General features: G+C 40.6%; 3 protein-coding genes across 6 annotated transcripts in view; all 3 read right to left on the bottom strand.

Annotated features, from left to right (window-relative positions):
* hkdc1 (hexokinase domain containing 1) overlaps positions 1–6860 on the bottom strand; it is a 43990-nt gene extending 37130 nt beyond the window's left edge. Inside the window, exons 1-13 of one of the 4 annotated variants that reach the window (XM_070554944.1) lie at positions 6652–6859; positions 5227–5389; positions 4969–5126; positions 4764–4886; positions 4570–4665; positions 4327–4425; positions 2154–2338; positions 1922–2077; positions 1613–1846; positions 906–1047; positions 552–708; positions 314–453; positions 81–200 (exon numbers count right to left, since the gene is read on the bottom strand). In XM_070554944.1, coding sequence (XP_070411045.1) covers positions 81–200; positions 314–453; positions 552–708; positions 906–1047; positions 1613–1846; positions 1922–2077; positions 2154–2338; positions 4327–4425; positions 4570–4665; positions 4764–4886; positions 4969–5126; positions 5227–5389; positions 6652–6714 — 1836 coding nt within the window. In that variant the 5' untranslated portion in view covers positions 6715–6859. Of the gene's footprint in view, positions 1–80; positions 201–313; positions 454–551; positions 709–905; positions 1048–1612; positions 1847–1921; positions 2078–2153; positions 2339–4325; positions 4426–4569; positions 4666–4763; positions 4887–4968; positions 5127–5226; positions 5390–6651 lie in introns of those variants that run through there. The other 3 variants (XR_011521621.1, XM_070554945.1, XM_054732186.2) reach the window with 3 other exon arrangements.
* Positions 6861–7724: 864 nt separating this feature from the next.
* Positions 7725–14370, bottom strand: supv3l1 (SUV3-like helicase). The gene is made up of 16 exons (XM_015953788.3): positions 13970–14370; positions 13758–13835; positions 13572–13679; positions 13362–13476; positions 13067–13235; positions 12716–12827; positions 10880–10957; positions 10696–10787; positions 10426–10606; positions 10242–10335; positions 10011–10130; positions 9825–9924; positions 9677–9757; positions 9048–9224; positions 8788–8936; positions 7725–8656 (listed from the first exon to the last, which is right to left on the bottom strand). Exons 1-16 carry the CDS (start codon positions 14229–14231, stop codon positions 8257–8259), a joined length of 2316 nt encoding a protein of 771 aa, XP_015809274.3. The 5' UTR covers positions 14232–14370; the 3' UTR covers positions 7725–8256.
* A 3479-nt stretch (positions 14371–17849) lies between these two features.
* Positions 17850–26107, bottom strand: vps26a (VPS26, retromer complex component A). Its single transcript, XM_015953787.3, has 9 exons — positions 26000–26107; positions 24087–24236; positions 23410–23485; positions 22823–22979; positions 22280–22444; positions 22055–22161; positions 20406–20507; positions 19352–19461; positions 17850–18191 (listed from the first exon to the last, which is right to left on the bottom strand). Exons 1-9 carry the CDS (start codon positions 26084–26086, stop codon positions 18075–18077), a joined length of 1071 nt encoding a protein of 356 aa, XP_015809273.3. The 5' UTR covers positions 26087–26107; the 3' UTR covers positions 17850–18074.
* Positions 26108–27572: the final 1465 nt, after the last annotated feature.

Raw genomic sequence — 27572 nt, 5'->3', positions numbered from 1 at the left:
GAAAATTTTTCCGTGGCTGTAAGAAAATTAATGTTTAGAAATACAATCCAAGCATGAGACTCCCACTCTGATCCACCTACTGTATCGATGGCTGACTGCTCACAGGGGAAGGAGAAGGTGAAACCTGCAGGAAGACGGGTGTTCTTTAATCCCATGTAGTCCAGGAAATCACACACACACTGCGCTAGGTGGTCAAACAGCTGGAGGAAAACAAAGAACACACTAATCTTACTAAGGATCTTATTTTGCGTTTTATAAATGTTCTACTGACCCAGTGTTGTACTATTAATAAAATGCTTGAGGTGTTTCTTACCTCCTCCCCAGTTCCCTGCATGATCTCTAGTGGAATGGTGTAAATTTTATGATAAAGTCTGGACGTCTGCTTTTTAAATCTCACAAGCAAAGCTCTGAAGTTTGTTCCTCCCAGATCCAAGGCGAGGTATTTCCCACGCTCTAGAAAAATGAATGAAATGTCAAGATATTAGTTCTTTTATGATAAAAGTGGAATTTGCCCTATCCTTAAAGGGTAATGTCAGTTTTAGTTTCCATACCTGTACCGTCCGGCGTGAGGTAAACAAAGGAAGGCAGCATTTTTATGGTGGAGGAGCTTTTACTCCTCAGTCCTGCGTCCAGCCCTGATCTCATCCTGGCTTTGACCAGCTGGAGTTGCTCTTCCTTTAATCTGAAGAGAGACAGCGTCTCAGAAACCTGGAATACCAGAGATACGGGGCTTCAGATGCTGTGTTTGGGTTCAAGTAGCAATGAAGGGCCTTTGCCACTAGATGGTGCTCTGGTCTGTGTTCATCAGTCAGTAGTAGGCTCGACCACTGATAAGGACATGCAGGTACTTCGCTGTGAGCCTGCTTTTTTCTAGTTAATCTAACAATGCACGCCATCAATCCAACCTGTCGTCTCAGTGATGTCAGACGTTGTGCAACTGCTGCTACTAAGGCAGCACCTTTGCTGCTGCCGCTTTCTGAGAGGACAAATCGAACCTGGCACTCGGGAAGCAACCGCCTCACCACTTTGTGAAGGCGTTTGGGATACCTGAGAAAGCACAGCAGAGAGGCAATGTCAGTGTGGAACAGCAAAGCAGCAATGTGGAAGTTTAAATGATAAATGACCCACATTTGTATAGCGCCTTTCAGAGTCAGAGGACTCCAAAGCATTTTGCACAACAGTGTATCATTCATCACACACACATTCACACACTGATGGTGATGAGCTACAGTGTAGCCACAGCTGCCCTGGGGCGCACTGATAGGGGTGAGGCTTCCGAGCACAGGCGCCACCGGTCCCTCCAAATACCACCAGCATGCAAGGCCCGGAGCCGGGATCAAACCTGCAACCTTCCGATTACTGGACAACCCGCTCAGCCTGTTGAGCTACTGCTGCCCCAGTTTCGTTCAATGTCACAGGACAGCCATAGTGTGTCATTTTCAATCAATATATGAAAATAAGCATCACAAAACGTGATGTGCTTTACATTTTATGTTCTAGCAAGCTGTTTCAGATATTAAACTCAAAAGATTTAAATGAAAAAAAAACACTAAGAGAGCTAGAAATGCCAAATTGCATTATGCAAACAAGAGAACAGAGTTAAACAGCTTACTGCGGGTGTGTTTTGTACACGGTACCATCCACACCTACGGTGATTCTCAGCGCTCCCATATTACGGTTTTGCCTGATTCGAGTCAAGATGGCAGCCAGTCCTGCAGCCACCAGATTAGAGGACCTGAAGGACACGATGGTGCTGACATGTTGAACAGCGATGCAGTCGTCATCTGATGGGTTCAAATCAAGCTCATCTAGAACATCTTTGGTGTTTTTAAGACCGTTTCTGTACCTAGGAAAGAAAATTAGTACTAACAATTTTTAAACAGAAACAGAAAAGATGATCTCCCTTTTGGTTTTTACTCACTCATCCATTGCTGCAACATCTGCAGTGGTTATCTTCCCTTTGGTCCTCAGAGCATCTGACACACGTCCATCAAACAGCTTTCCTAGTTTGGCCATCTTTAACACAACCAGCCTCACCAGCTCCCCCAGGTGCATCCCACTGACCATCTTCTCAAATCTGCAGATTAAAGAAAAAGTCAGAAGGAAAGGAGACACGGCACGAGAACATGAGAAAAGAAATCTGTTTCCCAAACATTTGTTTTCCTGGGTTGCTGGAAGCTGCGTCCACCTCCCTGTCAAACTCAGTTAGGAAATCCTTCAGGGCTCCATCATCTCCAAATGAACCCCACTCAGTGTTCACACACATCCGCCCCTCATCTCCCTCCACCAGGTCGATGTGACGAAGTTCCTCCATGTAGCAGGCGTTGGTGCCGGTGCCCATGCACATAAAAACACACAAAACACACTCACGGCACAGTGATAACAAAGCCCCTGTTGTCTGCTGCCATGGAGGTTAATATAACTCAGTTTCTCTCTCTCTCTCTCTCTCTCTCTCTCTCTCTCTCTCTCTCTCTCTCTCTCTCTCTCTCTCTCTCTCTCTCTCTCTCTCTCTCTCTCTCTCTCTCTCTCTCTCTCTCTCTCTCTCTCTCTCTCTCTCTCTCTCTCTCTCTCTCTCTCTCTCTCTCTCTCTCTCTCTCTGCAAAACAAATTCCTAATTGCCTGGAAATGTTTATGTTTATGTTTATGTATTTAGCAGATGCTTTTGTCCAAAGCGACTTACAATTGATAATCGGCATATTGCCCTTGAGGCTAACAACAATAGTAACAACAACAAATTGACATCAGTCATGGAGAGGAGGGAGCAAGGAGTGGACAGTAGAGAGGGGGGACGGGTGCAGGCAAGGTGCTAGTTAAGAAGATACTCTCTGAAGAGCAGGGTCTTCAGGAGTTTCTTGAAAATTGAAAAGGAAGCCGCAGTTCTGGTAGTGCTTGGAAGGTCATTCCACATTTGTGGAACGATGCACGAGAAGAGTCTGGATTGTCCTGAGCGTGGTGTAGGCACTGCTAGCCGACGATCCTGTGATGACCGGAGCGGCCGGGCCGAGACGTAAGCCTTTGCAAGAGGATTCAGGTAGATGGGAGCCGTACCTTCTCGGACTTTGTATGCTAGTGTTAGCAATTTGAATTTGATGTGTGCTGCTAGCGGTAGCCAGTGGAGCTCAATGAACAGAGGGGTGACGCGTGCTCTTTTTGGCTGATTGAAGACCAGACGCGCCTCTGCGTTCTGGACCATTTGAAGAGGTCTCACAGTACAGCCTGGAAGACCAGTTAGAAGAGCATTGCAGTAGTCGAGGCGGGAGATGACAGTAGATTGCACCAGGAGCTGGGTGGCATGTTGTGTTAGGTATGGTCTGATCTTTCGTATGTTATACAGCGCAAAGCGGCATGAACGGGCAACAAAGGCAACATGATCTTTAAAGGTCAGGTGTTCATCAATAACAACATCCAGATTTCAAACTGCCTTTGAAGGAGCCAGAGATAGGAAGTCATTTTGCACTGAGATATTGTGCTGTATGGATGGTTTTGCTGGGATGACAAGTAGTTCAGTTTTAGAGAGGTTGAGTTGGAGATGATGGGATTTCATCCATTTTGATATGTCAGAGAGACTGTTTGATATTCGTGCAGAGACAGTGTGGTTGTGACAGATAGAGCTGGGTGTTGTCTGCATAGCAGTGGTAGGAGAAGCCATGTGATCGAATGATCTCACCCAGTGAGGTGGTGTATATGGCAAAGAGAAGAGGTCCTTGTACAGAGCCCTGGAGGACTCCTGTGGCAAGATGGTGCACGGTAGAGGATTGTCCAAGCCAAGATGCACTGAATGATCGTCCTGTGAGGTACAATTCAAACCAGGCGTGTGCTTTCCCTGTGATGCCCATGCTAGAGAGTGTGGACAAATGGAAGCCATGGTTGACAGTGTCAAATGCAGCCGATAAGTCAAGCAGGATAAGCACTGAGGATTTGGCAGTCGCTCTAGCTTCTTTTAAGGATTCAGTCACTGCTAACAGAGCAGTTTCAGTGAGTGGCTCTTTTTGAACCCAGGAAATGTCACACGTTGTTGCAAAATTTGTCAAATGAAATAAAGAAACTACAACAGTTATAACAAAATCAATCATTTCATCAGGGTGGTCGAAGAGACCGCTGGCGCCAGTGCACGACAGCCTTGCTTCCATCAGTGTATAGCTGTGGCTACATTGTAGCTCATAACCACCAGTGCCTGAATGTGTGTGTGTGTTGGTGGATGGGTGAATGACTGGATGTGTTGTAAAGTGCCTTGGGGGGTTGTAGAAACCCTAGAAAGTGCTATAGAAATACAATCTGCTTACCATTTTAAATTTAATGGTGATGTTTTGATTTTCTAAACTCACCAACGATAATTCCCACTTCACAGTACGAGTCATCAAACCCACAGGTCATCATGGTGGCTACGGTGTCATTAACCATTGCTAATATTTCTACATCTAAACCCTGCAAAGGTAAACATGAGAAAACATCACAAAACAGACTAAATCTATGTTTAACGCAGGAAGATCTATTAGAAACAGTACATCCTCGACTAAAACATCAGACTAGTCATCATCAGACCCATGAAAGATGTGGGGGACATCTTACCTCTGTTCTTTCAACAGCTTCTCTGAGAGCCTGGACCACATCTTTCCCCTGAAGGCCTCGAGCCTTGTAGTTCTTGCTCCAGTTCAACAACGTTCCCTAGAGAGTGAAAACAATCCCTTGTAGGGATTAGAAATGACAGGCCTGTGGAGTTTGTTCAGATTATGAAACCGGATGCTGTATGGAGAAGGCTGTACCTGATCCAAACGGGACTGATCGCACGGGAAAGAGAAGGTGAATGCTAAGGGGTGTTTTTTTTCCAGACTGATGTTCTTTTCATGCATGAAATCCTTCAGAGACTCTGACACGTGGTCAAATAACTGCAGATGAGGAGGAGATAAGGCAGTAGAGAAAGTCTGCCTTTTTTAAATCTTAAAATCTATGTGGTTATCCATTTCTGACCTCTGTTGCTCTCCCAGTGAGCAGCTCATCTGGTACTGGATAGATCTTCTCCTCCATCTCCACATCTCCCTTTTTAATGCCCACACATTCTCTTACTTTAACCTGGAGCACCTTAAACTTGGAGCCTCCGAGATCCAGAGCCAGGAACTGACCTTTCTCTGCAAGAAAAAGGAAAAAAGAAAGAAATATTATATAATAGCATAGTTCTGAAATAAACAAAATGCACAAATATCTATGGAAATAAACGTCTCTAATAACCTGATCCATCCGGAGTGGAACAAACGTGAGTTGGCAGCATTTTTACAGCTGCTGCTGCATTGCTTTCTGCAGAAAGCCCCTTCTTCAATTCAGCCTGAAAACGTGCCGAGAGCTCATTCAGCTGGTCATCGTTGAGACGCATGGCATGAAGAAACCGGTCCACCTTAAAAAAAAAAGAAAAAGAGGGAAGAATAAACAGAAAGGAAACGGGTTGCAGGATCTAATTCATGATGCCTTTTTGCGGTTGAAAAAATATATACTGGTTTATGTTTGTAAATAAATACTGGTTCATAAATAAAACATTTTCAAAAAAACAAGTAATTTAAGGAAAATATTGAAATTTTAGGTGATATTTAAATGGTGAATTTGACAAAAAAACATAAATATGAGATTTAAAATAATACAGAAAGTAGACATTTTGGATCAAAAGTGCAGGTGCGTTAATGATAATCAACACAAAAGGGTCTGTTCATTAGTTACGCTTCTACAGACAAATAAGCACAGAAATGGAATGCTTAGATCTGCTTTAAAGTCAGTGATGTTTTAATTCATCTTTACATGCTCATCTTTTTTTTCCCCCCTTTTCATGTTTCATTTCTCAGTTTTGCTCCTTGGCTCAGTCTATGACCACCCTTCCAGCATCTATAGTCCCTGGTTTCTCCAGATCATGTGTACTCCTGGTTATTCTCACAGCAAGTTTGTTTTTTGTAGCAGATTTTTTCTTCCAAAAATAAACAAACAAACAAAAAACAACTCTGGTTTCATTTAATGTCATTTGTGTCTCATTCTCTGTGTCTTGGGTCCACAAAATCCTTACAGATCAGATCCATAAATAAGTTTTATTACGAGGGCCTTAAAACAGATGACTATAAATACGCAATTAACCAAAGTGTGATAACAGGTTTATGAAACAATGTTGGACTGTTCAGTGTTATTAATGCGTGACTATCTGAATTTGACCGTGTGTGTGGATCAGAGCTGGGAGTGTCAGAACTTTGATCTCTGAGGAAGTTAGATCGATCCAAGAGGATGATATTAATCATTACCTAGGACAGAAAAATATGCAATACAGTAACTAATGGTTGCTGCACCTTTCCACAGGACCACCTCGTCTGGTGGTCTTGGTGAAGTTACCATGCAATGTGGTTGTTGAATGTTTTTGACACGCGGCCTGACTGCAACGCTGAGCAGATTAGAATTTGTTTTAATTCTGGATAAATCCAGTTAAAATGCATTTGAGGTCAGTTAGCAGCAAATTCGGTTTTTATTCTTCTTTCAAAAATAAATTAACAAAACTGAACTTTTAAAACATTATAAAAACAAGCAGTTCTTAAAATAGTACAGCAATAAGGTCGATTCCCCATTAGTTACAGAGGGTAATCTCTTTCTAACTTAACTGGTTTTTGCATCCAGAACGAGTCTCACCTTCTTTGTGGGATCCTCCTGAAGTTTGGAGAAGTAGAAAGAAACAAGATGAGCAACAAACATCTTGATCTACAGAACGGACCAGAACAAAAACAGCTGGTTCGAATGGGAGGCTGTGCACCAGTCTGGGAAATAATTTAAAAACAGAAAAATCCTTCGTGTCTTGTCACTGTCTGTTTAGAGTCCACTGAGCGTTGACCAACCTCTGCACCAACTTAATGATTAACAAGCCAAACCCTTCTCATCCTTACAGCCCATCCTCTTTGAAGTCTCACTGAAACGTTTACGGTTTCATCTGGATTTCTTCTGCATAATCTCTTATTTTACACAATGGCCATGCGTAAGAATGATAAAGGCCTATATTTGAGCGAATCTACACAATTCTCTGCATCCGACGACATTTTACAACCACAGCAGGTTCGTTCTATTACACCAGGGGTGGCCAATCCTGTTCCTGGAGGGCCGGTATCCTACATGTTTTAGTTTGAACTCTGTTTCAACACACCTGATTTCAATCAGCAGCTAATTCATAGGCTTCTGCAGAGCCTGATGAGCTGCTGCACAGGTGTTTCAACCACTGAATCACATCTGTTGCAGCAGAAAAACCACAAAACCTGCTGGATGCTGGCCCTCCAGGACCAGGATTGGGCACCCCTGTACACCATCAAAGCCAGTGGCTATATTTATTAAAATAATCAGGTAACACATATAAATTCAATATTTAAGTCACAACTTAATGGAGTTTATATATATTTATATTGTGTGGACACATTTAATGAACCCAGCTTTGTCCCCAGTAGTTATTTATTAAAAACCTCATTACAGGTTAAAGGTAATTACCTCAGCTGACTCCGACCTGATCAAACTTTCTAAGCAATAAGTAGAGGAACTGAAATAATTGGACACAATACTTTTATTTGTATAAATAAAACATAAATTGTAAAATGTTTAAGATAAAAATGATAAATTCAAACCTTAAAACAAATTTTTTACATTAGCTCCAAAGGGTCCAAGTCTTAAATGGGTGGTGGGGGCAGCTCTTCTATCAAACATCATGAATTAAACTGAACAAAAACCTTTAAAATGTTTTATTGACAACTGCTTACATGTACAAAAACAAACATATAACATGTTACGGTTTATGAACAGATGTTCTAAAGAATCTGATTCAAAGTGAGTAAAATAAAAAGTTTGACGCCTCCTTAAATTGTTTTCTAGCTATGGATCAGTCTGGTGTTGCAGTTAAGTCTATTGAAACATTCCTGCTTTCAGTTTGTTACTCGCCAACTGGTCCGTTTCATGACAGGTAATTTTTTCTCCTAAAAAGTGATTCTGTCGACAAAAAAAAAGGAAGAATCACTTTTCAGATACACCCGCTCCTTCATTAGAGACAAACGTAAAAGGAGTGAGGAGGAACCGGAATGACGAGCATCTCCAGCTTGACTCAGTTTGCCCGTGTGCAGGCTAGAGAAGAATAACAAAGATAAAACAACCCAGTAATTGATTCCAGACTGAACTATAATCCAACACGTCTGTATGCTTCATTCCAGATTGTTAGTTCTGTAACCTGTACCTGTTCCAGATTACCACGATGGGGATGTCTCTTCATTTCTTCTTTCTTTTCCCTTTGCTGTTCTTGTTTGTTTGTTCTGAGAGGAGGGCACTCTGACTGCTGCTTTGGGACCACTCCCTCTGCAGCTGTTTGAGCAGATCTGGGGTAAGCAGACCGTCTCTAACCAGACGACTCGCCAGTGAACTGTCTATCCTCCCTTCAGGGCCCCTCTGACCTTTGCCCTTGGTCAAAAAAGTGCTGCCAGTATCTTTTCTGCTGTTCCCTGCTTGGTCGAGCGAGTTGCCGTGCGTCTGCAGCGGGTCGGTGATGTTTGGGTCTGTGGCTCGGATCAGACGGGTGATGTTTCGGACACCCGTCTGGATGACATCATCGAGTTCCCGCTGGATTTCCCGGATTGAGGCTGTATCTGGTAACATATCCATGAAGCGGTAGCTACAACACAGATGTAAAAAAAAAGAGATTAAACCTGCACGTGTTTCTAAAGAAACTTGATCCATGATTATTTATTTAGACATAACAGTATCCATGACAACAAGCAGGGAAATTGAAATGACAACATTTACCTCAACCAGAGGTACAGATCCAACACATCATGAACAGCTTCCAGGTGAACCAGATCTTTGATATTTTTGGGCGCAGCCACAGGCCAGCCGATATGGCGGCAGACCCAGTTAAACGTCAGAGGTTCATCTCGACTGAACTGACGTGCAAACTGAAAAAAGTGAATCACAAAGTTGTTCAGAAAAATGTGTAAAATTACTCAGAATTCCCAAATGTTGCTTCAGGACATCCCTCCTTCAAGTGTGGGTCTAATTCGTCTCACCTTCAGAAATGACGTGCACACAAACGGCTGCTTCTTGTTGATGGGAGCGGTGCAAAAGACGTAGCGCGACCTCAGGTTGAGCGGTATATGCTGGATCATATCAGCCAGAAACTTGAAGTCATCGATGTTGCAGACAAAATACATACCGTCCACCTGAGAGAGGCTGACAAATATGTCCTGGGATGGAAAAAAGGAACAGAACGTAATTTATAAACAATGTGGTTTGGGGTCAAATGCATGAATACAACCATTAGGATAATTTCCTCTTTAACACAGTTTCTTTCAACAATGTTCATGTTGATGAAAAAAACTTCATGCAAATTGAAAACGCAACAAAATTTAGTGCACAAAGACAATAATTCAGTTGTTTAAAAGTCCAATAAGTGCAATGTGATGACTTCTAGTGGCAGGAGTGGTTAACTGCATCCATTCACTTGCAAGGACCACAACATCCTAAAAGAACCTCCCAGGAGCAAGAGCTTCATTCATCCTTCTGAGATAATAAAAGGGTGTGGAAATGGACAGGAGGACAAGCTATGAGTTTTAATCAATTGAAAAAACAGATTCTAACCAAAAAAAACAACCTAACTCAAGTATCAATAAACAACTAGATGCTTTTTTTTACACACCACAAGGTTGGAGAGCGTAGCATCAGGCAGATGATAAGCAAACATCTCAATCTGCTCTGCAGTGGGATGCAGTCCTGCAGTCTGAGACAAACAAGCAGGTTAAACAAAAAGAAACGCATTGGTGTCTTCTTGTGTGTAAAATAATCACCTTTATGGGATCTACAGAGCGGCTGAGGATTTCTTTCAGGACGGGCAGGTCATCTCGATGCATGGTCGTCACCTCTCCCTCTTTGAAAACTGAGGAAAACCTGAAACGGAAAAAGACAAGTATGAAAAATCCTGGAGACAAAAAAAGGCTTGTTGCACTGGGAGTTTTCTTCAACCAGAGACGAACCTTCCTGCTCGGCCTGCGATCTGGAGAGCCTGCGATGTGCTGATGGTCTCCATCTGTTTCTCTCCTTTCTCGTTGACGTTGGGCTTCACTATAGAGTTGAAGATGATTCGTTTTATACTCCTGAGCAGAAGAGAGAGAGACAAATACAGGTCTTACTTTAACTTCCTGTCGTTTTTTTGTAAATAAAATAAAAACGGTGTGGTAATGACTCTTTTTGTTGACAAATCTTACAGGTTAAGGCCCATGCCAATAGCATCTGTAGCAACCAGGATCTTACAGGGGTCATCGGGGTCATTGAACTTCTTGGCCTGTGACAGCTTAGTGCCTGGAATCAATAGTGATCCAATATTATTTTATTAGACTAAAATTATATATGTACAGTGAAATAAACCATTGTGTTCAAAGATGTGTTTACCTGGTGGTAAACTGCCATAAATGACAGCACATTCTAGTCCTCTGGCCTCAATCTGCCTGCTTATAGAGTAAATGTCATTTTTACTGAAGCACACGATGCAGTCTCCTGGCCTCAGGTTGTCTAAAGACTCCACTGCATGGTTCAAGATTGAGAACGGTGTTAAGCGTTCGTAGTTGTGGACCTGAGGATGGATGGGACCATGTTAGAAGGTCTCCTGTGGGCCACCACTGCAGTTTGCATTTCCTGCTCTACAGAGTGTTTCAGTCTCACCTCCACCTCCTCTCCAGTGGTGTACATCAGCTCTCTGATGAAGTCTACAGCTGCAGGTTCCCCACACACGTGGATCTCCTCCGCACACAGGCCTACAAAAACCATTCAGAGTGGTTTAAGTTCAGATCAACTTCAGATGAATTAAATCACGATGCAAACGTGTGTGTTCGGATGTGTTACAAACCCAGCAGCGCTCTGGTCCATGCCCAGCCTCTGGAGGGGTCTCTGATCATTTGGATTTCATCAATTACAGCCACCTCATCTACACACACAAACAATTCTATTTGTGATGTACTAAATGTCACTATTAAAACAGTCAACTATTTTTAACACACACACACACACACACACACACACATGTAGCGTGATGAAGGTTCTCTGATTTGTGCCAAAGGTCACATTTGCCCAGCTGGGTCAAACAGTACTTTGAATCCACAGATTAAAGCCCAAGGAGCCACGATGTCTGCCGAGATCATAACACCAGTATCTGCTGTTCCGGCAGAAGAAGGACACTTCAAGCCACGATGATAATAATTAAATAATAATTAATATTTCATTGATTTTATTACTGTTTAAATAATCATTACCACATGATCACTTTGCTCATTATAAAGGTATCTTAATTACATGAAATGGATTATTATGCTTTGGGTATTATAATGAATTATTATAATGATTAAAGATGTGTTCAGCAAAGATGACCTTCACTGTCAGCTAACACAGAGTTCAGATAACAATAACTGCAGCACATGTTCTTTGACGCATGACCAAGTTTTCTTCCGGAGAGAGAGGGGGAGTGTTCTGAGAGAGTTTGGTAAAATCTAACCATCACAGATTTCACGTCCAGTTCTGGAACCAACACCACGAGGTAAGGAGAAACGGCCGTCTCCTAAGCCTCCACCTGCTGTTCTTGTCACGCTGACAGAATGGCTAAAGAACAAACGAAACTAACGAGCTAAACGAAAGACCCTCCCAGAGTCATTGATTTCTGATGTTAAGTTAAAAGACGAAACGTGCATCTGCCAAACGCTTCGTGCAGCCGTGTGCCCTGCTACCACTGTGGACCAGACAACCGGACACTCGGCGTCTTCTCTGCCAGCCCCGAGTGTCATCTTGGATGAACCCATCCTTCGATGTCAGGATCCACAAAGAGGGTCAGCTGGTTGGGTGAGGTAGAACACGAACATCATTTCATCCAGAACACCTTCCATTCCCTCCAAAAGAAACCTTCTGAACCGCATTCACGCATCCAAAACCCATCATTCTCAATTTTAGCTCCAACCATCACAGGTTTGCTTTTAACAAGTAATATCAAAACTGTTAAGGATTGTCATTAAAATTGCCATTTCTGAATAGTCATTTTTATGATTGTCGTTTCAAATCTTTTAGTTTAAAATTGTTAGTAAATAAATTTCTTCATTTTTAAACTTGCCTCATTATTGAAATGAAACACAGAAACGGGTTGCATTTCCAGTTTATCAAATGAAAAGAATCTTACTGAGTCTTCTGTGTAATAAATAAACTTTTGGGTTATTAATTAAGTCTTAAGTTAATATTTCACACCGCAACACACACACACACACACACACACACACACACACAGACACACACACACACACACACACACACACACACACACACACACACATATGATAAATGATAAAATGACCTACACTACAGTGATACAACACTACAGTGTATCATTCATCCATTCACACACACATTCATACACTGGTGGGGATGAGCTATGATGTAGCCACAGCTGCCCTGGGGCGCACTGACATAAGTGTGATACAAGTACCTGTACCTTCTGGTTTAAAGTTTTCCCCATGATATCACATCTGATTATTAAGATAAGGCTTAAAACATTCCTTTTTGATAAATCCTATAGCTGGTGTTGGCCTGGCTCATCCCTTTAGCTATGCTGCTATAAGCTTAAGACTGCTGGAGGACATAACGACTATAGTATCACACAGATTTAGCATCATCATAACACTTTGTACACATAACGTCCACTTACAGGGTGTGCTGACGCTGCACATCTCAATGGTGCACGCCACGTGTCCAGCTGCTCGACCCTCTGGGTCCACAAAGGTCCTCTCCTCTCCAGTGACTAAATCACATGGTACACTCTGTGAGAGTACAAACAAGCCCAAAGAGTCATTTGTACCCCAACAAAAACAGCAGATCACAGATCAGTGAAAAATATATTGAGACAGGATTATAAAATAAAAATGAGAAATTAACAAACTTAACAAATGCAGGGTTCTTGACAAAATCTTAAATCAAGCACTTTCAGTTTGGGTTTCCAAATAGTAATCCCAATTCTTCTCTATGCTAAACAATAATGAAGAAAATGAAGATTACTCACTGCACTATTGCTCCTCTCAAAGATCTCATGTGCCAGCAGTTTCAGGGGCCCACAGTAAACACCAGACTGCGCAGCGAGGTAGCGCTGGATGGCATGATAGGTTTTCCCACTGTTAGTAGGTCCAGCATGAAAGATCACCTTCCTCTGGATGGCTCGAGCCTCTGGGTACCTGATGCAGATAAAAACACTCATGCAGATTACAATGAAGTCTGAGTATGGCAGATACCTTTGATTATTAGCCACAGAGCTAATTATATTGTATGTAAGGAATGAGGTATGATCTTGTTATTTATACCAGTTTGCAGGAACTCTGAGGTCTGAGATCTTTCTCAGGTCATCCATACAATCCAACATGGGGAATATTTGCTTGGCATGACGCAGGAAGTATGGGAAAATGTCATCAGTATGACCTGGAGGAAATAACAGATTACAGGCAATTAAATATGAATCGTTTACAATCAGTAGGTCACAAAATAAATACAAAATCATCACGTGGGAGGTGTACCTGCACCACAGCAGATGTCATTGAGAATAATGTGCAGATCAGCTGGGAGTGACGTCATCTCCAGGACATATTTTCTAAAGCTGATGAAGGTTTGGTGGAACAGACAAGCTAGAAAAAACATCAGACGTCTGAGAGAAACGTGTGGTCTGATGTAAGTAATATCTTTACAGTGTATTATTTTCTTACCATCTAGACCCTGGTCTGCGGCCAGCTTCTGCATCTCCTTCCTTTTGTAAAACCGGTTCAACATTTTAAGCAGTTCACCTTCAGGCAGAGGTTAAAGAACGGAGATGCACATCAAACACAGCAACGTTGTCAGCAGCAGTTTAATTTTGGCCATTTAACAGCAAATTAGCGTTTTGTCCCAAGAGATGCATAACTTTGATGACCCGACTTACTTTTATCGAGGGGTTGAGTCAGCTCAGCTCCTACACTACCATCATCCAAGGTGTCAGTCTTCAAAGAGACAGGAACAAACAGCGAGGTGTCCGGAGGATTTGATTTTGAGCTATTAGAAGAAACGTTTCTACAGCAAACCACCGAACTAGCTTGATGTTGCCGAAGTAACAAATTACAGCCAGAAGTCACCCGACAGCTCGTCCGAGTGTTTATGTGGCGTTGAAGCCGAGAAAACAAACGCACGAAGCGGTTTACCGACATCTCTGCGGTCGGTTTAAATGAATACACTATCAGCTTTATGGTATTGTATGAAAAAAAGAGTTACTCCCTCGTCCCATAGGTGTAAACTTAAAAATAACACATAAACTCAAACAGAGAACGGTCAACACACTCACTTGCTGCTTGTGATACAACGTGCGGTGAGAAGTCTGCTCGATAATATGCCTGCAAAAAATTCGAAATAAATACATATATTTTTATATATATTTATAAATAATTATTTATGTTAACATTTTACGGCTATATATGAATAAATGAACAATAAATGAGGCTTCTGGTCAAATAATATTGGAAAATGTAGGCAAATATTAAACAGGCATAAATAAAGATGTCTGCAAGTCTGGAGCAAAATCGGCTCGGGGTCCTTCGACTGCCGATGACGTCAAAGTAGCTCGTCAGAAATCTGCTTTACCAACTCGTCCTCAGAGTGCTCTGGTTCATCTAGTTAAAGCTTCTATCGGTTATATAGTTAACCCTAGACTCAAAATATTAGCAGTTGATGGGATAGAAATTTTCAATAAAAATGTAATAATATTTTCCTGAGAAACAAATTAAACAAAACCTCTTATCCAAACCCAATACTCCGATTCTCGTTACTACAAAATTTTTCAAAAGAAGAAATTAAAGTTTTGAGAACCAACTATCTAAAATTCTCTTTACCCCCAAAGTATAAAGAAGTACATTTTAAAACCTTGAATGATATTTACCCATCTAACCATTTTATACAAACCAGATTTAAATTCAATGTGGAAAAATGTTACTTATGCAAACAAAACGATGAATCGACCAAACATCTTTTCTATGAATGTGATCAAATTTTAATGATGTGGAATTCACTCCACAATTGGCTGAACTCCAATCAAATTTATATAAACAATTTCACAGTTGAAGATGTCTTATTTGGCATTATACTAAAAGATAAAAATAATGAATTTCTAATTAATAATCTCATAATCTTAACAAAATTTTTCATACACAAATGCTGATATCTCAAAAATCCACCTACGTGGAATAATCTAAAAAATGAAATTAAACTGCTATTGAGATCCTTGGGTAAAATGTCCACCCCCAATGCTATAAAGCTTTATGAATTCATTATGGACACTAATCTCTAACTGCTTTTTGGATGGTATACACAATAGACCTTGTTTGCTCTTTAACTTCCCCCTTGTAAAACTTTATTTATATACACATAATATGTTTTTTCATGCTGTCTTATTTGTATCCTTTCATGTTCTATTTTTTTGTTGTTGTTTTTGTTTATTGTCTTCTTACTATACCAAGTTGAATTGTATCTACAAAATGCAAGTTGAGATGAACACGAACTTCGGAGCTACTCTGTAATGTCATTCTGCTAACAATTTTTGAAATGTAGTCGCTTTTGTTCGTTTTGCAAAGGTTCAATAAAAGTTCTTAAAAAAACTCGTCCTCAGTGATTATAAACGATCTTTGATTTTTACTTTAGCAATAAAAAAAAACCTTCAAAAAAGTATAAATATATAGATAGATATAAAAAGCAAAGTGATGTTTTTCAAAACCAGTTCAGTATAAATCTGCTTTATTTATAATTTGTTTCAGCTATATATTTTTGGGGTTGGTGTGTGTGCAGGATACACACACTTTCACACGCACACGCTCAAACACACAAGGGCATGAGAAGACAAACATGCAGTAAAGAAGAGATACAGAACATGTTTATAGTGTTTCCTCACAACTTCTGACAGCAATTAAAGTAAGCTCCCCAATCCTACCAGGACAGTATTTATGAAGACAGAAATAATCTGTTAGGGGTGGTGGTGGTGGGGTCGGGTATTGTTTTGAAATAAATTACACCGCCTCCAAACAACAAAAATTGAGATCGATCAACATGAAAGGAAAAAAGGAATTGCAAACCATAGACAAAAATAGCCACACTAAATATATTAGGTTAACTTAAAGTAGTGACATAAGTTGGATAACTCTCAAAAACCAGGTAAGCAGTCTTTGACTCATGTTCAGTTTCAGCACCTTCTCTACATAAAGTGAAGTAAACTGTCCATGAGTCAGAGCTGAAGGCAAACATCACATGGGACTGGTAACAGTGTCTTTAAAGCAGGACCTAGACCACAGGTCTGAGCATCACAGTGGAACATAGATAAGTTTTACAGTATGTGGAAAGTGCATCCTTTCCACTGCATCCAATAGAAGCTAGGAGCTATTTATTACATTATGAAATAAACAAACCATCGGGCTCAATGAGACAAACAATTAAAGAAGAAACACAAAACAGAAAAAACAGACTGGTGATTCCTGATAGCAAGTGTATGGTAGTAACAATCTTGTCTGTGTGTAAACATAGCTGAACATCAAACTAACTCTTTTCTAAAATGTTTGGGAAATAACCCTTTACAATTGAAAGTTGACAGGTTAGTCATGAACAAACAGAAACATAGTATCAAACACAAGGCTTTGTCCCAAAACTTAAGCTGACATCATACCTTAAATACATTTAGGGGAATTCCTGATCAAACTCAAAACATGTTCTATGTCAAATATTTATCGTTACACAAACATGCTGCATGGAACTTAAGCATGTAGGATTTATTATTAAACCGGTCAAATTAGACAAAAACAAAACAGAAGGTTCTTTGAAGGTCACGTCATCACTTCAGTCATTTTTGAAAAAACAAAACTCTAAACTCAAACCATTTCTGCTTTACCAGTTAAAGCGTGCTCTTTTGCCTCTGATGCAGCTTTACATCAAAATACTGTGGTTTCTCAAATCAAAAGGTGGAAATTTAAGAGATGGGTTTTAAGTTTTCTAGATTTCTTCAAGACTCAGTGGGAAAACATGCAAATTTGTTGCACTTAAGTGCCATTTTGATAAACAATGTAAAAAAAGAAAAAAAAAAGAAAGAAAAAGTCCATTTTGGACCAATGTGACTTCAGTTAGATTGTTCTTCTCAAAACATCAAATACAGCATGAGCTTTCTGTTGAGATGAGTATTTCTTGCACTTAATTCCCAAATTAAAGCTAAAATCAAACTAGAAGAAACAATCTGCAAACCGTTGCAACAATCTTAGAGTAAAGGTCAAATGTGAAGATGTTAGGTGTTCAGCTTGGTGAATGACAGCTCACAGTTAGGATATTGTGAGTAAATATAGCATGTGTGTCAACTCATAGCTTGGCCGCTCGCATCTTCAAGTCGATGAAAAAAAAATCCTCACATCTTGAAGTTTCTCATCAAGTAGCTCATCCAGACTCTAGACGCATCTCTACGTCGGTGAAGGAGGAAGGGACGTGAAACAGAAAGTCCAGGAACAAGGCTATTCAGAGCAAACCGGAAAAACTCCTGATACAGAAAACAGAACCAGTGCAGCCATCTTCTTTGTTTCCTCCTCTTTGCTCCTGCTTGCGTTGCATTCAGCCACATGAGACTTTATGGCTTCACTTATGTGTGCTTAAGTGTGTTTTTAGTCTGAGGAGCCAGAATCCAAAATGCTGTCTCACTGTTTATTACTTGGGCTGGTTTGCACTTTTGCTTTGACATTTAGCATCCAGCAGACTTGTTTTCTACGCTCATGTGCATCTGTATGCGTGCGTGTTGGACCAGAAGGAGAGAATGATGGTGGCAGCTCACATCTGAAGCCATGAAATGATGGGGGTGGGGGATCATGGAAGGGGTTGGGAGGTGGGTGCCTGAGGAGAAGTTATGTGTATTGATGTTTGCAGAAACTTCTCAGTCCATGGAGACGGTAAGGAAGCCCTCACACAGCCGGCGTTTCAGCAGTGACGAGCTTTGATGATGTGTCTGTGTATTTTCAGTTCTTAGTGGGGCCATCATGTCACATCTCTGGCTGCTCCGAGTTCACCGGCGGGTTTCTGGGCTCGGGTGACTCGTAGCGCTGATGAAAGTTTCTTTTCCGCAGCTTCTCTGGAGCCTTTCGCCACAAAACAACCTCCTAAAACACACATTCAGAAGACACAAGGTTATTTTATTCATCAGTAGAATGGCAGAAAAAAACAATCTAACTTCACAAGAACATAAGAAATTGTGTTGCCGAGCAGACCGAATGGACTAAAGACAAATCATTTTGCAGCCACAAGGTCATCCATACAGAAAATATTCTGTTGCAGGAAGTTATCCAGGAAAACTGATCAAATAATTCAAAGACAAAAAATGAAGTTGGTTTAAGAAAATCCAAAACTATATTACATTAAAGATCAAGTTCACTCATTTTTTACTATGTTTGCAGTGGTCTCTAGTAGAAATAAGTACCTTGTCCAGCACGTTTTAGTGGTTTCTATGCTCCAACGCACTAGATGCAGTGGTTGAATTGCCTCTGCAGCAGCACATCAGGCTCTGCAGAAGCTTGCTAATTACCTGCTGATTGTAAACAGGTGTGTTGAAACCAAGTTAAAACTAAAATGTGCTGGATACCGGCCCTCCAGGACTGGAATTGAATACCCCGGGCCTAGTGAGTCATTATCTGAGTAAAAAGCTCCAGTGCACTTGTTTCAGGAAGTGCAAGTGAGCTGGAGGGGAAAGTGACAGAAGGAAGGACCTTGAGTAACATTTCCTCATATTCGGATATCTCTCCTCTGATAGGCTAAAAGCAAGGCGACTCTACCGCTGACTTTGTTCACACTACAACGTTGATGGTTTATCTCTACAAGTAACACAAGCCTGAAGAAGTTCTGCTGTGTGGAGAAGTTGCTAATGCTAACGGTTAACTTCTACACACCCTTCCCCATCATGAGGCAAAATGGGTGAGTCCATGAATGCTGACGGTGTGACATAAATCTATCAGGCTTTTCTGAACCAAGCCTTTCCCTGTCTATTTGCTATTGGAGTCTTATGCAGAAAAAAGGGGTAGAAGACTATTTCAGCCATATGACAAACTCAGAGTATCTGATCTTTTAAGGAAAAAAAAAAAAAAAAATATATATATATATATATATATATATATATATATATATATATATATATATGTTTCCAAGTGAACTTGGTCTTTAAAAAATGGAAATAATAAAACCAATAGTGAGATATGGATAAATATTCATATTTCCAACATTTGGTTCTCAAATACAACCTGCTCAGTACAAAAGTGTGTTTGTTTACCTGTTGTTTGAAGTATCTCCTGTCCTCCTCATCCACTAGCACCAGATTGAGGAAGTAGCGCACAGAGAACTTCTTATTGACATCTCTCATAGTAGGAGTCAGGTCATATCCTATAAGAAACCAGAGGTAGAGATAAACTGTCTGTTTCATTGCTTAATTAAGTCTTTTTTAAAGGCATTAAATCACGCAAATCCTCTTTAGAGCTGTTGACCATGTTATATTGTTATTTCCTCATGAAAAACACCCTCAAAACGGTTTTTGGCTTCTTGCATGCATTTTTCTGTCTCAACTGCTTCTTTCCTTCAACTCTACTAAACTCAGCTAAGCTATTGCAAAATCCTAGATGGGGCATTGTTGCGTCAGTATGCCCATCCCAATAGTTTTGAATCCAGATCCCTCCTCCCCTGGACTGTAAACACTAACGCCCAGTTTATGTTTGTAATCTCCACCGTTGTAAATAAGTGATTTAATTCTTATCTAGTTTGCACTTTAAATAATGCCTAGAACCCAAAATTCCCTTTTGTCTGTGAAAAGTACAGGATCTGTCCAGTCTTCCAGAAGAATCTGCACAGATTTTATCTTCTGGGGCTCTCAAAAACCAAGCCAGAATGTAACCATGATTCCACAGACTGCTTGTTGATTCCCTGCCAGGACCGGGGTGGGTTTTCAGATGGATTACTTCTTCAAACCATCACCATTGCTACCTGTTACTTGGTAATCATTGAGTGGGACATGACAGAGTGAACTACTGGTCTCTGGGTCTGCAGCTGTGTACTATTGTGGAATTCACATGGGTGGGGGCGGGTTTTCGAATCCAAGCATATTATTTTGGGGTTGAAGGAATGTCTCACGAAAATAATATATTTAATTAAAAATGACATCAAAATAGTGCCAACAGTAATATTTTATCATATATTGTGCACATTTTTGCTCTGGAAAGTGTAAAATAGCATCATACAGGTCCTTTAATGTTTAAAGAAGAAAGTAAACTCAATCTGTAACAGGTGATGGTAAAGAGTCGATTAGCCACAAGCTAAACAGGAGAAACGTTTACCTGCCAGGAAAAGTCTGATGGGAATCGATTCTCCTTTTACTGGAGCGCCGTCCATGATCTCGTACTTTGCAACCGTCTCCGTCTCTGTTGTTGTACTGGGACCTTTAAGAGAGGTCAACAAATGAATTTAGATAAACAAACATACCGTAAATCCTCTAATATTAGCCTGTATTTAATTAACTACCGGGTATCATATTTTGGCTGGTATCGGAGTCGGCGGAGGCGAATAATGGCCGGTTTTTTATTGTGGCCGGGTGGAATGTGGCAACAAACAAGTACAGGGGGCGGTTGTGTCATCCATCTCACTTTTGATTTGCCAGTGATAGACCGCGAGGGTAACTAACCGTGCGGAGATGAAGAGGAGGCGAAAGTTTGATATCAAGTTCAAAGAGAACGTGCGCTGCAGAACACTCTGGGGAGCAGTAGCAGGGGTTGTATGAACTAGTCACTAGTCGACTTCACCGCTCTATAGTGACTTTTTATGCCTGTCATCAACTAGTCGCTGTCATGTGATAATGACCGGCAAGATGCAGTCCACAGAAAAGACAGCAGCCTGCTGTCAGCAGGTGACAAGCTCCTGCGCGTCGGGAGGCAACGCGCTGTGCCAGAGCGTCGGTACCGACACCCGCCGTAAAACGGACATTTAACCAAATTGTGACCTTTACCCTCTTGCAATCTAGCCTTCCCCTCACTCCCATCATAACCGTAACCAGCTTGCGCATGCAAAGCTCTGATTGTTGACGCGCTCCAGACATCTGCGTCCTGAGCACGGCCACAGTAACATTATCAAATCAGGTGTCGCCACCTCAAAAACTAATTTAACACGCAATCGTTCATGTCGGCTCATTTCCTTTTATGTTTTCTGTCTTTTACGCTTTTATTTGTGCCTGATGCTTTTCGCTGCTGTGGATCGGGGCGCATCACCTGTTTTGTCCTCGGTGAAGCGATGTGGCCGGCGAGCAGCGCGCACTCCGCTGTTTCTGCGGTCGGTAGATCTTTTAGAACTGCAGTTCAAAGGTAACCTCATAAGGTGAATATATATTAACCCAGGTAGCAGTTTTTCTTTAGGATTGAGAGGAGATGCAGGACGATAATAAACAGGCAGGACAGAAATATAGTCAAATAAAAACAAGTTAGTTTTTGTACCTGGTGGTTGCAACAAACAGACACCATTGAAGGTAATCAGAAGTGAGGAAAAGAAAATAAAATAATTATTTTAATGTTTAGAGCAGCAGGAACTCTGAGAGGCTGCAGGCGCACCAGTGAGTTTGCGGCCGCTGCGCAGGGGGAGGGGGGAGAGGGCTGAAGCAGAAACTACCGTTGTTAAAAGAAATGTGTTTAACTTTGAAAACGTGGGCTCAATTTTAATTGTCAACTCCAGCGAACCATTAGTTCATTTTGCTCAAATAGAAATTGAGGCCTGCCTCCAATACTGGCCCTCCTTCCAATAAAGGCCTGGAGCTTGATGAGCTTGAGTCAAATACAGGCCCGGGCCTGTATTAGAGGATTTACGGTAATACGGTTTAGCAAAGACGAAAATTGTTTCAGGACCTATTCAGTAATAAAAACCCTGAAAAGGTGATAAAACACAAATCTTGGTACACTAAACCCATTTGTATTGATCTAGGTATTTTTGAGCCAGTTCATACCGATGCCCGTTATCTCCTTCTTGATGAGCTGGAGCTCCATATGTTGGATCTTGATCCTGACCAGCAGGAAGTAAATCTTCCCAACAATCACATCCTTCAGGTGGTATCTAACAGGCAAGTTAAGAAAAAAAAAATCCATAATATGATAATGGTGAGTTTTATTTAGATTGGGCTCATTTTGTTTTTTATTTCCAGCTAAATCAGTTTCAAAAACTTGAAGCTTACTTAGATTTATTATATTCAAACTCGATGTGAAGACAGTCTTCTATGCCGACCTCCATCTTGATTGAGTTATTGACGTCTGGGTAGGTGGCTAACTGGTGGACAATCAACTCATATTCCTTCACTAAGTCAGACAGACGACGGACTATTGTCACCCTGAGAAAATATCTGAGAAGAACAAAAATGCGCCGTCATCCAAACTTTCTGATCATTCACCCACAAAAAAGTTACACTACTGATTGATAAAGATGTGACAGAATTTTCCGTGAATAATTTCATTAAATGTTAAAGATAACTGATTCATTTTAAAACCTCGGCATTCTTTACATTCATGCAAATTATCCGCATTACGTCAAAGAAATAGAGTCAACAAGTTTGTAACTAACTCAGCCATTCCCCCATAGCTACTGTCCTCTCAGAGATATTAATAACCCCCAAATGAATGGTTTTCTTTTTAGAATTATTGATCTAAAATAGAAATTGCTCTAAATGAACAAAACAAATTTGACTAATAAAATCTGAAGTTGTTCTTAGATGATAGTGTACCTTAGTCTGACATTTGCTCCAGTGTAGGACTCATAGGGCTTCTCCACCTGCATGAATTCAAAGTCGTAGCTTCTGTTCTGGGTGAGTTCTCCGGGTAAAGCCAGCTCTTTCACCAAGTCCACAAACTCATGAGTGTTGCTCTTATCAGAAAACAGCTCTGAAAAACAGACATTATCCTGTAAGTACAGTAGGATTCAGTACCGATCTGATTTCAGAAAGGCTTTTCATTGGTTAGGAAACAGGCCAATAATCACTTGTCACCCCTTTTTTCTGATTACTTGTCCATCTCTTTGGATTAAAGTATGAACTAAATCACAGAGGCGAGTTGTGTGTCTTGTGTCACCACAGCTTGTAGTGCGCTACGGTGATAAACAGCTGATCCAATCCATGTTGCAAATATTACTACAGAAGGGTTAGGTTCTGTTGGGACACACGGCACATGACGACCACATGCCCTGTTAAACCTTTAAGCCACATGAGTAAGTCAACATAATGTTACTTTGAAGTAGATTTCCAGCCAGCTACAATGAGCAACAAGCAAATCTTTTGCACGAGTCAGAGAATAAAAATGAATCAAACTCACTCACCGATCTGTCCGACAAACTCAATGCGAATGCCCTGATGCTCCAGTCTCTTTCCTCCCTGTTTTACATTCAGATTCACCTGGAGAGGAAACGTGTTGAGACAAACTTCATCAGGAGTCACGAGGTGTCAAAGTTATTGATAAATAACCCCAGTCAAGTGGTCTTTGTCATACAAGAGATAACGATATAAATGTTTTTTTACATGTAGTTAATTCCTCTGTAGCCAACTCACATTTATTTCCTTAAAATCTCAGATATTTCTGGCTGCTTTGATTGGGCAACTTAAAAACAAGCAGAATCGGTGGGATTTGAACTTTAACTATGAAATAAGTCGTATAAACACACCAAATCACTGACAATGTCATCATTATGTAACTAAACGTTAATAGCAATTACGTTTATGTTACACAACGATTAAAAATGAGGCAATATTGAACATTCTATAAACTACATAGAGGGGGGGGGGGCAACAAAAATTTTTTTTGTCATAAACAAAAGGTTTTAATTCCTTCTGAGCTAAAGCATCTCTTGCAAAATCATAAATTACATTTTATTTCCTGTAGGAGTTAAAGAGAGGGCACTTTCAATAGAAGTATATAGCAGAAATATTCAATATGTCTCAGTGTTTACTTTGTGGACCTCTGTAACTTGCTTTGTTTACAATGCAAACTCACAATTACCTTGCCAGACACTGATTCTCCATCGTAGAATAGGTAGTGTTTCTCTACTTTACCATCTTCTGTCTTCAGCTCAGCCGTCTTTCTGTTCTCGGCATCATTCAGCACCACATCAATTTCACATATGGGTCCAAACAAACCTCCCAGGAAACTCTGGATTTACAAACATTAAAAATAAAATTATTTGGCAACAATTTGTATCCAAATCAGCATTGTGTGAACTCCATAAGGTTTACAAACATGCAGTGCAACTACAATTTTATGCAAATCACAAAATATCTATGAATAATCAATGAATATCTATCTTTCTTTCCGGAACTGCGCTGCTCTGGATGGCTGCATGTTGGAGTAGCTCTGTTGACTATATGTAAGTTATGCCTTTTCTTGGGCATTTTTTCTTCTAGTTTCTCAAGAAAAACTTTTTTTTTTGGACACTTTACTTTTCTGTTTCTGGTGCTGTGAAGCTTGGAGGATTTTTACTGCTATTTTTTAGCCTTTTTCACTTTTTGAGCATTTGTTATGATGCGTAACCATGGCAACACGACTTGTTTACAATCGGGAGCAGCTGATTAACATTGGAAAGGCTGAAATAATACCTCAACTGAAGCCACAAATCCCAAATGAGCTAAAACGCAAGAGGTGTGGATGTAGAGCGGGAGCAAAACGGAGACAGAGAAGGAGGAAATTCAAACCATCTCTTCCATCTATCATAATGGGCAATGTGAGATCACTGGCCAACAAGCTGGAGAAACTCCAAGCCCTTTCAAGGACTCAGCCAGAGTTTTGGCAGTTTCGGAACCGCTGGAGGAGATAATGCAAAGAAGGATTCTCCAGAGAATCAAGAAAATTATGGCCAACCTTGAGCATTCTCTTCACAAGACTATCCGACAACGGAAGAGTGTCTTCAGTCAGAGGCTTCTTCAGTTTCGCTGCAACACTGACCGCTACTGGAGATCCTTCCTGCTAACAGCCATTGTAATTTACAATAACTCTTTGATGACTTGATTATTATTATTATTCTGAGCTACTACAGCAATCAATTTCCCTCTGGGATTAATAAAGTATTTTTGAATTGAATGAAAGAAATTATTTATAGTTTTCTACAACATACTTCACAGAAGACAGGTTTTAATGCACAACACAAACGTGTGATGTGGAAATAATGACAAACAACCAAAGCTGCCAATTTGGCATCTCTGACTAAGTGCACATGACTGATGGATGTGTATTTACGCAAGTCCAAGTGAGCTTGAACCCACTACTGCGTTGTCATACGTAAGGACAATGGCAGCATCTGTTGTTGCAACAACAACCTCAAACATCACCAGATGCACAGTGACACACCAAGTCATGAACACATGCTTCAGCATGCAGAAGTTAAAAAAAAAAACTTGAGGAATCAGCTCAGTCAGCTCCACAGAGCCAATCACAGTAGTAAACACAAAAACTCAGCAATACATTCACTCAGAAACAGCCCGTAATATAGGCAGACTTGTCCTTTTATCGCTAGGAAAATAACAAGCATTGATTTATTTGACGGAATTTGCAGATTCAGTGCTCCTGTGACGACAGAACTTCACATTCCAGTCAGAGCTAACCAGAGCGTTAGCTAAAACCGATTAGGTTCTCGTTACTGAACGATTACACAAAAAATACACAATATGTCACTTCTTAATCAACATTAACGGCTGTTAGCATAGTTGACTACAATTGGCGGCTCTTAAATAAGCCATAACATCGGAGAAAAATGACTTCGTAGTTATGCTAATTAGCCCAACCCTGATAGCTTGTACCTGTCAGATTAAAATGTTAAACATCTGTGGATGTGCTCAAGTGGCCCTGATAGAGTCGGTGATATATTTTATGAATGAATAAACACCGGATAAGATTTTAAAGCTTAAACTCGTCCCACTCACCATGTCGCCGTCTTGACACTTGAAGCTAACAGCTAGCCTCGTTCCGTTGGTTGAACAGGGGCGTTTGAGTATTAAGGTTACCGTCATATGACACGGGTCACGTGATGTGAGTGTGGGTGGTGCCTAAGCGCTTCAAAACACACAACCCAATGCTTTTATTATGATTATCAGGTCAAGAAATAAAATCTTCATAGGCCTTCTATTTGAATCAACATCTAGGATTTATGTTTATCAGCTTCAAACTTTTTGAGCGTGGTCTTAAAACACAGACAGCTCATTATTCAACACCAGACATGGATGTAAAGCCATCAACATATGTGTCTGTGTGCAAAGCAAGGTCTGATCTGTCCCAATTGGCTCGAACTTGTTAAAGAGCAAGTCACCCGCAAATCCACTTGTTTTGTTTATAAACTATTCTGTCTGGACATCTAAATGTTCTCTCTAAAACTCAGTGTTGTGCGCCGTCTTCAGGTAAAAACTCTGCACTGCATTTGAATTTTAAATCTGCCATCACTATTGGCTAAGAGATACACTATGACGTTAGCTGGTACATTATGATGTCACAATGTTGTGAGCCTGTGTGTGGCCACTTCTCAATACTCAAGGATGATAGTACATTCTTGTGTACTAGACCACTTGGCAAGGACACCAGAAAGTAGGTTCAACCAAGTACGGGAGGACAAGGACGGCATTTAGAACAGAACCTTACTCCATTGTGTCTTGGCAACAAACGCTGCTTCTTGCTGCAGATTAAAAAAATGACCTGACATAAAAATAAAAGTCGTTTGTTCCTTAAATAACAAAAAAAGTATTATTCGTATTATATTTGGCCCACTTTGATCAAAACTATGAAAATACTAGCATTTCCCACATTTTCATGAATAAAAAAAGTTTATTTTTCATCAAAACAGACTTATGTTGCTTTTATTTTGATAGTGGGTTAGCTAGCATTTTGAAAGATCGTGAAGAGTAAAACCTGAACACACACAGCAAAATTTACAGTTTACATGTGATTATTCACAATAACAGACAACTTTGGAATATTTAATTTATGTTTCTAATATAAAACATTACAGTTATTAGCTTTCTCCTCTGACGTTTGGAGTTTAATGGTTTGCGACGCAATGCATTTTGGGGAAACTTTGCTGTCCCAAGTCCGCAGAAGGATCCATTGATTCATCCTCCTACAATGGGAGGAGCAAGAACACATCCGGGAACTTTGAGCGAACTTGCCGTTATGCATACTGAGGATTGGAACAGCCCTTGTGCCATCGTTGATGACGTTTCACAAGAACGTGAGTACACAAGTTCGGACAAGTATGCATCTTGAGAAACGGCATGTGTGTGTATTTGTTACCAGCTCTGCCCTCTCGGTGTGCCAGGCGACAGCATTTGTTGCATTTTTTCAAAAGGAAGTGGGAGTGAAATAAGACTCTGGTAGGGGGTGACTTACTTTTTAAAGAGCAAGTCACCCCCAAATCAACTATTTTTTTCTGATAAACTATATAAATGCGTGTCTAATCAGGCTGCAGACATTTTTAGTCAATGGTTTAGCACTTTAGTGCATTTTAGT

This window comes from Nothobranchius furzeri, chromosome 9 (assembly GCF_043380555.1).
Source record: "Nothobranchius furzeri strain GRZ-AD chromosome 9, NfurGRZ-RIMD1, whole genome shotgun sequence".
NCBI classification, from domain to species: domain Eukaryota; kingdom Metazoa; phylum Chordata; class Actinopteri; order Cyprinodontiformes; family Nothobranchiidae; genus Nothobranchius; species Nothobranchius furzeri.
Note: the sequence above shows the minus strand (reverse complement) of the source record. Positions and strands in the feature narration are given on the sequence as shown.

Coding starts and splice junctions, on each gene's coding strand:
- vps26a (XM_015953787.3), bottom strand. CDS start 26,086: ATGACGGTAACCTTAATACTCAAACGCCCCTGTTCAACCAACGGAACG. Junction 22,980..23,409: donor TGAGTTTGTCGGACAGATCG/GTGAGTGAGTTT, acceptor TCTGTTTTTCAG/AGCTGTTTTCTGATAAGAGC. Junction 19,462..20,405: donor CATCAGACTTTTCCTGGCAG/GTAAACGTTTCT, acceptor GGTTTCTTATAG/GATATGACCTGACTCCTACT.
- supv3l1 (XM_015953788.3), bottom strand. CDS start 14,231: ATGTCGGTAAACCGCTTCGTGCGTTTGTTTTCTCGGCTTCAACGCCAC. Junction 10,607..10,695: donor CCACTGGAGAGGAGGTGGAG/GTGAGACTGAAA, acceptor ATCCATCCTCAG/GTCCACAACTACGAACGCTT. Junction 9,758..9,824: donor GCTCTGTAGATCCCATAAAG/GTGATTATTTTA, acceptor TGTTTGTCTCAG/ACTGCAGGACTGCATCCCAC.